Source organism: Elaeis guineensis, chromosome 1 (genome assembly GCF_000442705.2).
Source record: "Elaeis guineensis isolate ETL-2024a chromosome 1, EG11, whole genome shotgun sequence".
NCBI classification, from domain to species: domain Eukaryota; kingdom Viridiplantae; phylum Streptophyta; class Magnoliopsida; order Arecales; family Arecaceae; genus Elaeis; species Elaeis guineensis.
This window is the reverse complement of record NC_025993.2, coordinates 3,327,217-3,340,747: the sequence shown is the minus strand read 5'-3', so window position 1 is coordinate 3,340,747 and position 13,531 is coordinate 3,327,217. Positions and strand designations below refer to the sequence as shown.

At 35.8% G+C, this 13,531-nt stretch overlaps 1 protein-coding gene across 1 annotated transcript; it reads right to left on the bottom strand.

Moving 5' to 3' along the window:
* Window positions 1-1,969: 1,969 nt before the first annotated feature.
* On the bottom strand, window positions 1,970-3,725 carry LOC105036464 (mitogen-activated protein kinase kinase kinase 18). Its single transcript, XM_029262401.2, has one exon. The coding sequence runs from the start codon at window positions 3,207-3,209 to the stop codon at window positions 2,136-2,138; it is 1,074 nt and encodes a 357-aa protein (XP_029118234.2). The 5' UTR covers window positions 3,210-3,725; the 3' UTR covers window positions 1,970-2,135.
* Window positions 3,726-13,531: the final 9,806 nt, after the last annotated feature.

Genomic DNA, 13,531 nt, shown 5'->3' with positions numbered 1-13,531 from the left:
TTACTTGATTGACATAACAGATTTCATTATCATGATTCATGATTTCTTTACTTCACTCTACTTAGTTGAATTAAATTACCTCCAACGCCTGATGGCGGAGGACCCATCACCTTCATTTCTGCCTATTGCTGTGGGTAATTTCTGCCAACTGCTCTCAGCTTCTGCTTTCTTGGTGCCAAAGTCGAAAGCACTAACAAATGCCCTCATGCCAAGATGATCCTGAATAATAAGCCCAACCATTCTAATGCCAACTGTTGCTATAAAATGCCATAAATGATGATGTTGAAGACACCCTCCTCCATGTTTTCCGATCTTAACCAAATTCTGAACCAACATCATGTGTTACAAAATGAGTCAATAGATTTCTTGTCATCAGTTGATCCTAAACTCTATTTGATGCCCTCAGTCTTCTTTCTTTGCAACTTAACTTTTCATTGGATTTGAAATGTGGAGTTTATAAGAAAATTAGGAATCAGGTTGGAGTACCTAGTAACTCTGACTATCATTTGAAACTTCCAAGATGAGAATCAATTATATATTTGATCAAGAACGTTTTGGAAAAGAAGTACTGTGAAAAAGAGAGTCACCCATTTATAACATGTAGGTATAAGTGTTGGTTGGGTAATTTGCATTTATTTATCTGATCTGAGCGATATAGAGATTACTGTCAGAATAATCTTGCATTATCAAACATCCCTTGTATCCTGCTCTTTTAAATGACTCTCCGTGTGTATGCCCATGGTATAATCTTAAGATATAGCAGAAGGAAAGAGTGGACCAAGATTAGGATATAATCTCCGTATGAAAACACATGTTGAAAATTTTTCCAAAAGTCACTTAAACATTGGTTACTTCCAGTAAGTGTTAATTTATTTCCAACACCCGACATCCAGAATGATTCAAAGTCATAGGTCTTATCCAAATACCAAAATCAGCAAAAGTTTGTAGAGTCCAATGGAGTAGGACAAAAACTAAAATGAAAAGTATCGGTAGGCCTTGAGACCGGGAGATATCTTTATATTCCTACCCCCAGGCTACATCCAGAGGCCTCGAGACCAGGATATATCTTCAAATTCCTACCCTTTAAAGTGACCCTTGACTTCAAGATTAGCATTCCTTCTATGTTCCAATCCATCTCTAGTTTCCATCTTACTTTTACCTCCCATGCTAGAAGGAATTAATTATTTCAGAGATAAGTGCTGTTCCACAAATAAATGACTCATCAAACCTCAAAAATTGTATAATTGCATGGTTGATAAGTTGCCAATACGTGCTTGACTTTCAGATATGATCCTTCATCCCTGGTATATGAAAAATCGCAGAAGTAATTTCTCGAATAAAATATATGAAGATTCTGACAGCCAAATCCAGCCTAAAACTTTCACTCCCATATTTCAATAAATAATAGCTATTTGCGCAGTCTAGCTTCCTTTGTTTCCCGTTCTTTTTCTCCTTGTTGTTGGCGGGAGGGTGGGGGTTTGTTACTTGTGGAAGCTTCTGACTGAATTTTTCAATATGAAGTAATGGCTGTATAATGGCCATTTTTAGCCACTAGCACCAGAAACAATGCAGAAAATGGCAAAATTATGTGCTATAGATTGCATAACTATTCAGAGAACATCATTTTAATTTTTGAACTTATATATTTGAATTCAGAACCATATTATTCAACTTAGATGGTTGGATGGATAAGGAAATTTACAAGATTATTCCTGTTATATGAAATTATAATGGCATGGTAATGGCTAAATGATGGCCACCTTTTAAACATCCATGATCCCTATGTACATCGTGAGGAGCCTTGTTAACAACCTTGAGAACGACCATTATTTTGCTGTCCAGGATTTCAGCTTTGAAAATCATGACACTCATGATGCATAGCATTCATACTTACTGATTTACTGGGAACTAAAAGGAAATCGGCGTGCTGCAAAATTTCATCATTGTATGCAAGAGTGTTAATACCCTATTGAAGAAAATTAACAATTATTTATCCTTGGATTTCAAATAGAGGTAAGACAAAGGAGAAGAGTGAAAACAGTGAGAACGAGATTCTACCTATAGACTGAGCTGTACATCCAGATCCCTGTCTTTGTCAATTTACAGGTTGCTATCATCTATACCTATCAAAATTTTCATCCTGATCTAACCTCAATCCACCCTTCTGTTGCCTGTAAATCAATCTGTTTGCTGCACATCCTTCTTAGCTTCTTGGAAATCTCAGACTGCATCAAGAATGGTCTCCATGTCGAGATGTCTTCTTCGGTCGGTGACTCCAATTTGTCCAAAGGCCAGTTCCCTCTGGAACCTGCATGTAAGACACTTGTTGGTGACCAGGATGCCTCCTTCAAACACATTTGATTCCAACCCCCAGTGATAAATGGATGGTTGAGCAATTGCTCAGCATTCCATCTCTTCTTTGGGTCCTTCTGCAAACATTTTCCAAGGAAATCAAGCCCCTCGTTGGAGAAACCGGATGGGAGCTTTGGAAGATCATCACAGCATGCAATCTTGTATACTGCTGTCATCGGGTTCGATACCTCGTCGGTCCATGGAGGTCTTCCAGTGGCCATCTCAATCACAGTGCATCCCAGAGACCATATATCTGACAGGAATCCGACACCTTCATTCTTCAAAATCTCTGGTGCCATCCACAATGGAGTCCCACCGGAAAATTGTGATGAATTCTTTGAACATGCATCAACCTCCGAAGATCCTCCCAATCTTCTAGCACACCCAAAGTCAGCCAACTTGATGTTCCCAGATGAACCCAAGAGCACATTCTTACATTTAATATCGCAGTGGACGATATCATTTCTATGAAGGTACGCAATCCCTTTGAGAATTTCTCTGGTGTAGGATCTAATCACTGACTCATCCAGTGCTCCACCAAACTTTTCCACAATATCCAACAGGCTCCCCCCTGCCATGTATTCCATGAACAAGTTGAATTCTTGTTGACTTGCTGCTCTGTCTACAGCTTCATGCCCAAGGCTTCGAACAATGTATGGCGAATTCAGACTCTCAAGGATGTCAGCCTCATTCTTCAGGGATTGTAACCCCATGCCAGATCGTGAGGACTTGACGACAAAGAGCTTGCCCGTGGATCTGTTCATGGCCAAGTTGACGATGCCAAAGGACCCATTCCCAACTGCTTTTCCTCTAACCCAGTCCTTTGGGCAAAGAGAATTCGAGATGGCTCGGGCCATTTCTCTGTACTTTCCTCAGGGAAAGAAACAGAGGATGGAGGAAATGGAGGGTGGAGGTAATGTCAGGTTGGATATCCAACCCAGGAAACAGGATTGATGGTCTTTCCAAATACAAACAGATACTGGTGTTTGGAAAACGATAGGTATGAACTGGTCCGTTTCTCTTCTATGACAGCGAGAGAAAGAGAGACAGAGACTATATGAAGATAAAACAGAGAACCCAGATATCCACAAGCAAACAACAAAGAAAGACTGGAACAATATGAACAGAAAATTATTGACCAACTGCAATATGGAAGAGAGAACGTTCTATATATAGGACATGAAGAACACAACTGAAAGAAATATTGATGACAAAATAAATGACTATAATCTTACGAAGGTTGTCTATCGCGGTCAAACTGTGTTCCTGAGAGATTGAATTTGGCATTCTTGGGAAAGAGTTTGAGAAAGATGGAGCGGCTTTCCGAGCGATTGGAAAGCCGCCCAATCCCAATCCTCCGGCGACAAAGAACCTCTTGTCACCACTGCAAAGTCTCCGGTTTCTTCACTGTTGAGGGATGGAGAGGGAAGGGAGGGTGGTGGTCACAAATAGGCAAAGAAGGCGACGGTTGGAGGGTGGAGAGGTAGTTTCCCTTCTTTGGTTGGCTGTGATTTAAAGTCGCAGGGAAATTTGCCAATTCTTATCACTGGTGGTTCTGAAAGAAAGTTGGTAGGGTCGTCCCAGAAATAGGCATAATAGCGATATTGAGATGCTGTGAATTTAAGGCGGGTGTTTGTGGGAATATCCGCAAAGCCCTGCCTTTTTGTAGTGTAGCTTCTTGTTCCCCGTGGCCCCAAGTTGGGGCTACGTTTCCTCCCAGCAGCAGGGCAGCAGGAGAAAAACTGAGCAACGTTTGCGTTCTACTTCAAACTAAACAAAATTATCCACTTCGAGATTGTGAAAAGAATTGTGGTGCTAATTAAGATCTGGCAGGAAAGTTAATTTATATCAACTCCATCAATATGATTATTATTTTTTTTAACATGGGAATTACATAATTATGTGTGAAGGCACATTTCAATTTGGTTGGTTAAAGCGACATGCATGGTTGCTTGCCAACATGTATCCACTTGTTATCCCAGAGATGTTAAGAAAAGAAAAGAAAGGCAGAAAAAAAAAAAAAAAAGGGAAAAAAAGCCAAAATAACATAAACTAGGAAAGGAGTCTTCGTTAGAAACATCAAATATAATCCAGAATAGCAACTAAATTTTCTCATAGGAATAGCACATAAATAATCATGGTTAGAGGTGTACATCAAGCGTCTGGACCATAGGTTCTCTGCCAGCATAAATTTTGGACTGGATAATGCTATTCTTCGAAGTTGGCCATCAGGGTTGTATCTTATATGTTGTTTTAGTATATTGAAAACGTAGAAGCAGTATTGATGTGGAGTAGGACTGATTCCAGGCCTCGTGTCATCAAAAACTCTCTAGCAACTTCAGCGGGCGTCATCCTCTAGATATTCGATTTTTTCTAAACGACAACTTTATAATGTACCTTCGCATCAAAAAAGTCAACTTTAATCACCTTTCAAATTTGAACCCTAGGACACGTTATATGACAGCGTAACTAATTTTATTTCAAGGTTACCATCTAGTGTTCGTTCTCTTCTTTATTCGATACTGCCAGTGGTATTGCAATATCCCTATACATCCACAGCCCCCTGCCGGCTTCACCATGATCATAATTTCACCAACTTCTTCTTCTTCTTCTTCTTCTTTTTTTTTTTTTTTTTTTTTTTTTTTTGTACAAACGGATGATTATATCAATCTAGGATGAGCACAGTCAATAGAACCAGAATATAAAATATCATGAAGTGTTCATGAACAGTTGTCATCTTAGCACCAGATTCAATCATCGATATGCTCGGCAACAAAGGATGCTATTTAATCCGCGGCCCTGTTCATCTTCCGAAAGATGTGTGAACAGGCGTCACATATGGTGGAGATATGAAGGGACCTCTTGATGTCATAGAGTAGTGAATGAGCTTCCCGATGCATTGCCTCGTTCCGGATCCAGCCGATAATAGTGGCAGAGTCATCTTTCACGAAGATCCTCTTCGCTCGAAGCTTCTCCCTTGCTCAGATGATGTCCGTCCAGACAGCATGGAGTTCCGTACTGAGGACAAACGGGTCATAAAGATGAGAGCCCCTTGTAGTCAATAGTCTGACATTCTGGATAACAAAGTTTGCACCATCTTTACCATCCCTGACGCTACCGTCAAAATTCATCTTGACAAACTCTGAAAGAAAAAGCTCCCAAAAAATCAAAAGAATCCTTCAAACCGTTGCTGGTGCAGCAAAATTTTACCAACTTCTTCGTGGAGTGGTTTGGAGCTGGGGGTCAATGGATTCTTGGCTCCACAAGGAAGAAGAGAGTCCAAACAGTGGTGATATCCATATTTTTTTTTTTTTATTTCATCATCATTCAACTTTTAAGAGAATTAATTGACCTTTTGAACCTCAAGTACATTCCATGCATTTTCTTGTTTATTCAGTACTGTCAGTAGTATTACAATATCCCTATCCACCCCCCTGCCGGCTTCTGCATGACCATAATTTCACCTACTTCTTCATGGAGTGGTTTGGAGGAGCGGGTCAATGGATTCTTGGCTCAGCAAGGAAGAAGGGAGTCCAAACAATGGTGATATCATTTTTTTTTTCTTTTTTTTTTTTTTTTGATTGAATAGGAGGCAGAAGCTGCCACCCGTAATTCATTGATGAATGGATTATTTACAAGGATTATATCGAAAGCAATTCAGCAAGTAGGGAGGAGCTCAGACAAAATAGCCGATGATTTATCGGCAAAGCAGGGACATTACAGGTTGTTATGATGTCTGAAATGGCAGTAAAACATGTAATACTTTCCCATTAGTCCGACGGTGTCTGAAACCATGGACCAGTGGTTTATGTGTGATCGCATTTATAGGGTCTGTTGAAGACCAGAGAATGGACTGTGCAACTGTAATGCTGGAAGTCTCATAAAGACGTGTTGAACTTGTGACGGCCCAACCCATGTAAGAATCCAAACGAACAAAAAAAAAAAAAAAAACAGAAAAACAGGCTTCCTCCTCTCGCCGGCTCCCAATCGGTGTCGGAGACGAGCTCCCTCCGGTTCTATTTAAGGAGGAGATCCCTCCTCTCTTCCTTCCACCAAAGATCACAAGCTTAGTCGGCGGCAATCGTCGGAAAATTCTCGCGGAAGATTCGTCCCTGTGCCGTCCAATTGCTCGTCGGAAAAGCCTCGCCGGCGTCGGAGGTAAGCCTCCTCCCCTTTCTCTCTTCTCTCCCTTCCTTTCCATGCCAGTGTGCATGCTCGCCGGCGACCGGAGTCGTCGGATTTTGTTGCGGAAGAACCTCTATATTTTGCTCGTTTTTCTTTGATTTCCGACGCCGGTGGTCGCCGCCGACCATCGGTTTTGGCCCTCTTCTCATTGTTGGGTGCCTCCCCTCCTGCCAACGGCCGCCCCACGCCGGCCGCGCCGCCGATCGGAACACCAATGAGGGGACCTCACGGTCCCCTGTTTCTGCCCAAAGGAACCCACGGGAAAAGAAAAGAAAAGAAGAAGAAGAAGGAGGAAAAGAAAAAGAAAAAGAAAAGAAAAAGAAGAAAAATAAAAGAAAAAGAAAAGAAAAAGAAGAAAAAGAAAAGAAAAAAAAAAGAAAAAAAAAAGAAAAAGAGAAGAAGAAAAATAATATAATAATAATATAATAATAAATAAGATTTTCTCTCCTTTCTCTTTCGTGAAGAAAAATAAAAAAAAAGAAGAGAAAAAAATATTAAATTAATTAATAAATAATGATATAAATAATAAAATATGAGAAAGAGAGTTTTTCTCTCTTCCCTCTCTCCCTTCAACCTGAACTAGTATTTTCTCTCTCTAAAATTGGACTTTCTCTCTCTAGAATCTTCTCTGTAGATTATTTCTCTCCTAAGATTTCTAGAATTTTGAGAAGAATGATGATGAATTTAAATGATCCTCGTGATGGATTTTAGATCTGTGATCGTCGGACGGTACACCGACATCCACTTTGATCAGATCAGGTATTTTTAGATTTTATTTTATTGAATTATCCGTAATAATATTAACATGATTTGATCTGATCAATCAAATTTGTTGAATCATAATATCTGAAGAATTCAAGATGAGTTTTCTCTCTCTAGATTTTTCTCTCTCTAAAATATTCTCTCTCTTGATTGATTCTCTCTCTAAAAAGGTTAGTAAATGAAAAAATTTCTTTTAATAATTCTGATCTGATTTTAATGAAGAATCCTGATCCATGGTTGTCAGACAGCGTACTGACGCCCACCTTAATTAGACCATGAATCTTTATATTTGATCATTCATGATTCCGATCTAGCCATGACTTGATTTGATCATGTTGATTTCACCAATCGAGATATTGGACCAATCGTAATGTTGGATTGTGTCATCTGATCAATTCGAATTGTACCTCATGAATTCTCTCTCCTTTGATTTTCTCTCTCCACTTGATTTTATGAAATCGATGAAGAAACCTCGGTCCTATCACTTCTTATCCGATTTGATCTGATAGTCAAACTTTGGATCGTTTAGGTTCTAATTAGATTTTGATTAGATGAAATTAGATGATCAGACCCAATCTAAACCGTTGAAATATGGTATTCGTATTCTTTCTAATTATTGAAATTGATTCTGTATAGGATTGTAGATGTTTGATCATGGGATATCGCGATATGATCTACGAACAGAATTTTTGGAAGAAAATTTATAGAATTATGTGGATTTATTGGAATGCGTTTGAGGTAAGTAATGTTTCACTTTTTCTAGATTTATCGGCTAATGTATTTTTCTGACATGATTTGTGAAACGATGCATGAATTGGATGAATGGTATTTTATTATGAAAATATCTTATTTGAAATGTTATGATGAAGCATGATTGAACATATTGATTTCATGATGCATTATATTGATTGATTTCGATACTACATGATTATATGTTTTATTATCAAAATTAGAATATGAAATATGATTTATGAAGGATTATGATATAAGAAACATTATGAATTGACAACCTGACTATGTAAAGGACCCCGCCAATGGGGTTGGCAATTGATTGTCCTGAGGATTTATGTCGCCAGCGATACCAGCGATATGTCGCCAGAGAGACCAGCGACAAACCGCCAGTGAGACCTGCGGTTTCAAAGGACATGACTGCCAGATGATTCGCAGCCTACCGCAAGCAGATACACGGTATTATGATCCTGCCACAGAAAAAATGTGGTCATAGCTCATGATTGACGAAAAAAATTGAAGAACAAAAGAAATTGAAATCTCGAAAGAAACTTGAATTTTTGAAAAAAAATGAATTTGGCATGAATTATGTTGCATAATTAAAATTGATTTCGAATTGATGAACTCTATATGCTTATTTTCTATAAATGATTATTTACTTAAATGTCTGATGAAATCTGTTGAAGGTGATCATTGCTTACTGGGCTGTCTAGCTCATTACCTCCTATTTACTATTTTTACAGATGTTGAGGAATTAAGATGATACAAGATATGAATGGAAGAGTGATCAGAAGTAGAATCTCTATACTTTTATTTTCGGTTGAAAGTCTTATTGAATTTGATGTAAGGACTATGAATCATTGTTTTTATTGAGACATTAAAGAAAAAAATTTAGGTTATGTTTTGGATTTAAATTATTGACTAATTATTCCGCTGTTGTTTTAAGATAACATGATAAGATGCCTTGCATGCTTATAGGAAGAAGTTTTCTATGAGTATGCGGCGGTTGCCATGATCCTCGATTCACAATCTCGGGTCGGGGGTGTGACAATTAATATGGTATCAGAGCATTAGTAGATGAACTAAGATCTGTATAGGAGTGTTAGTGGATAGACACTAAGGACATTATGGTGTAGATCTTTGATGATTGTAGTGGAAGAAATCTTTATAATTTTTGATTTAACATTAAGATTATGTATAAAAAGATCACAAGAGATTATGACATATGGAGTTTGAAATATGATGGATAATCTATAGATCATGATATGATTAGTTAGGTCTTGATCGAAAGTAATCACAAAAGGATTGACCTAAAATTTTATTGTGCATTGTGGTTATTAATTGATCATTAGTTATTCAAGTGAATCGTAAGTTCAAATTCGATGTGAGAATAATACTATGATATTAATTCTAGTTGAGAAGTTGACTATTATTGACAAGATAAAGATTTGATGATAAAATATTGTTCCAGGATGGACTAAGAAAAATCTTTTATGATGCTTGATTGGAATATTTATCGAAATTGAATTTGGTATGTGGATCATATATAAAGTGGCATATTAGGATGAATGCATAATTGAGGATATTGCAAAGAAACCTATTTCTTATTGATGAAATCGATTATGAGGTTGTAGAATATTCATCGTACTAGAATTTTTAATCATCATCCTTAGATCTAGATAATAGATCTTATTATGTCTCTTGGAGACTACATGATGTGTATGAAATTTTAATTTAAAGATTTTATATCTAAGTTGATCAAGAGATTTTCTGATATTATTATTGAGGTTGTTAATGAAAAATTGATATCTTTAGATTAAGATAAAAGATCTAATTTATATTTATTTCAGATTAAGGGATCTATGTGAATTTATAATTTAAAAATTTTGGATTTAGGAATTGATATGGAGTTTCTTTGTTTTTGTTAACGAGGTCCCTAATTGAATCTACTATTAAATGGAGATTTGATTTTTGAAGCTTGTATGATTGTTATGAAAGGATATTTGATAGATATTGAAGATCCTGATGATAGAAATTTTAGAAAAAAAATAATGATTTAAAATTTTTATTCTGATTATGTCCAAATTTGGTGGAGCATCGAAAGATTTTTTTCGTTGATTTGACTTATAAGAATTTTGATTTGAAAATTATCGAATTGAATTGATATGAGAATTAAGATTTGATTCATATTGATTTTAGTAAATCTATATGATGGTTTAAATATGATATTGAACTCAAGGGTTAATCAAGAGTATTGTATACTAGTAGAAGTATGAATGAGAATCGAAGGTTAATCTTTGACTTCAATTGAAATTTAAAATTTTAGATCTTTTCTATTGATAAGATAAAAAAATAATTTGATCAAAATTTTTTTGGTGAACCTAAGAAATTTTAATTGTTAGATTAGAGTGCGCAGCAGAAGTATGGTAATCTGGATTTCTTTAAGCAAGTCAGGAATGTTGACTCTTTGAGTTAAAGAATTTTGATAGATGATATGGTTTGATACAAGAAATTTATTGATATTAGAAAGAATAATATTTTAAAATTTTGAATTATTTTTGGATATCCCTAATGTGATTTTCAAAAGTAGAGCTTCCACCTACTATGCTACAAAAATAATTAGCATCCTAATTCTAGGATGAGTGGACCTTTGATTTTTGATTTTAGATTTAGAATATTTAGAGATAAATTTTTTTTCTATCCTAGAATTAAATTTTATAATTCTTTAATTACTAGAAAGAATTTGAGATTGTTTATCGAATGATGATTTTGATCTTAGATTATTATACTCAAATATTTATCTCCAGAGTACAATAAAATTTAAAGTTTGGACTCTTTTGATCATTATTATTTTTCTGACTGAATAGAAAAGATTGAGGTTATCTATTGATATTGACGATTATTCTACAAAAGATGGATTGGAGTTATTTATAATTTAATTTGATAATGAATCGATAAATTAAGAGTTGTTAATGTTTAGATGAAGAAAATTGATATACTTACTTAGAATAGGACATTATTTGATTATAAGAAAAATATAGTTTTGATTTAGATCAATTTTTGAGCTATTGATTTTCATTATGGAATGACTTAATGATAAAATTTGCTTCAAGAATTAGAATATTTAAGAGTTGAGGGTTTGAGTAAGAAAATTTCGATGACTAGAAATAGTGATATTGATTCAATCAACAATGGTGATATTGATCTTTATGAAATGACTTAATGATGAAGTTGCATCGAGAAATAAAATATCAAAAGTTCAAGAATGAGATTGAAATGATAAATCTTCAACCTTTGAAAGTACGAATAAGAGAAAATATTTTTAAATTTTGATTGATTGGGATATCGTCAAATGATTCATAGAAGTATGTTTTTCTATCTTATGATGGGTTGAAATTAAGAGTGGTTAATATTTTGAAATAAATAAATGAATGATGATGAATGAAGTTCTTATGCAAGAATAGAGACATTTACCTTCTTCTATTCACAAGAGATAGATTTGATTTTAATTTGAGTCATGAGATATTGAACATTAATTTTTACAGAAAATGAGATCATAATTTTGAAATCTTGAAAACATTGAAAATCTTTGAGATGTTGATCTTGATAAATAAGAAAATGAATGGTTCCGTTTCAGATCGATATTAATGTATTAACTTTTTCCTTATGAAATGATTTAAGAATAAATTTGTATCAAGAATTAGAATTTTAAAATATTTGAGGATGAGATTCAAGTAAAGAAATACGAAGACTCAAGCAGAAAAAATTTCAAGGATGAAATTTTTTTTAGAGGGGAAGAATGTGACGGCCCAACCCATGTAAGAATCCAAACGAACAAAAAAAAAATAGAAAAACAGGAGAGAAGACTCCCGAAGGAAGTCTTCTTCCTCCTCTCGTCGGCTCCCAATCGGAGTCGGAGACGAGCTCCCTCCGGTTCTATTTAAGGAGGAGATCCCTCCTCTCTCTCTTCCACCAAAGATCACAAGCTCAGTCGGCGGCAATCGTCGGAAAATTCTCGCGGAAGATCCGTCCCTGTGCCGTCCAATTGCTCGTCGGAAAAGCCTCGCCGGCATCGAAGGTAAGCCTCCTCCCCTTCCTCTCTTCTCCCCCTTCCTTTCCATGCCAGTGTGCATGCTCGCCGGTGACCGGAGTCGCCGGATTTTGTTGCGGAAGAACCTCTATATTTTGCTCGTTTTTCTTTGATTTCCGACGTCGGTGGTCGCCGCAGACCACCGGTTTTGGCCCTCTTCTCATTGTTGGGTCGCTCCCCTCCTGCGATGGCCGCCCCATGCCGGCCAAAGCCGTCAGTCGGAACCACCAACGAGGGACCTCACGGTCCCCTGTTTCTGCCCAAAGGAACCCACGGGAAAAGAAAAGAAAAGAAGAAGAAGGAAAAGAAAAAGAAAAAAAAAGAAAAAGAAGGAAAATAAAGAAAAAGAAAAGAAAAAGAAGAAAAAGAAAAGAAAAAAGAAAAGAAAAATAAAAAAAAAGAAAAAAAAAGAGAAGAAGAAAATAATATAATAATAATATAATAATAAATAAGATTTCTCTCCTTTCTCTTTCGTGAAGAAAAAGAAAAAAAAAGAAGAGAGAAAAGATAAAAAAAATTATTAAATTAATTAATAAATAATGATATAAATAATAAAATATGAGAAAGAGAGTTTCTCTCTCTTCCCTCTCTCCCTTCAACCTGAACTAGTATTTTCTCTCTCTAAAATTGAATTTTCTCTCTCTAAAATCTTTTCTCTATATTATTTCTCTCTTAAGATTTTTAGAATTTTGAGAAGAATGGTGATGAATTTAAATGATCCTCGTGATGGATTTTCGATCTGTGATCGTCGGATGGTACACCAACATCCACTTTGATCAGATCAATTATTTTTAGATTTTATTTTATTGAATTATCTACATGATAATATTAACATGATTTGATCTGATCGATTGAATTTGTTGAATTATATTGTCTGAAGAATTCAAGATGAGTTTTCTCTCTCTAGAATTTTCTCTCTCTAAAATATTCTCTCTCTTGATTGATTCTCTCTCTAAAAAGGCTAGTAAATGAAAAAATTTCTTTTAATAATTTTGATCTGATTTTAATGAAGAATCCTGATCCATGATTGTCAGACAGCGTACTGGTGCCCACCTTAATCAGACCATGAATTTTTAGATTTGATCATTCATGATTCTGATCTAGCCATGACTTGATTTGATCATATTGATTTCACAAATCAAGATATTGGACCAATCGTAATGTTGGATTGTGTCACATGATCATTCGAATTGTACCTCATGAATTCTCTCTCCTCTGATTTTCTCTCTCCACTTGATTTTATGAAATCGATGAAGAAATCTCGGTCCTATCACTTCTTATCCGATTTGATCTAATAGTCAAACTTTGGATCGTTTAGGTTCTAATTAGATTTGATTAGATGAAATTAGATGATCAGACCCAATCTAAACCATTGAAATATGGTATTCGTATTCTTTCTAATTATTGAAATTG

What these genes read in the sequence shown, in the direction of transcription:
- LOC105036464 (XM_029262401.2), bottom strand. Translation starts at nt 3,209, where the DNA reads ATGGCCCGAGCCATCTCGAATTCTCTTTGCCCAAAGGACTGGGTTAGA.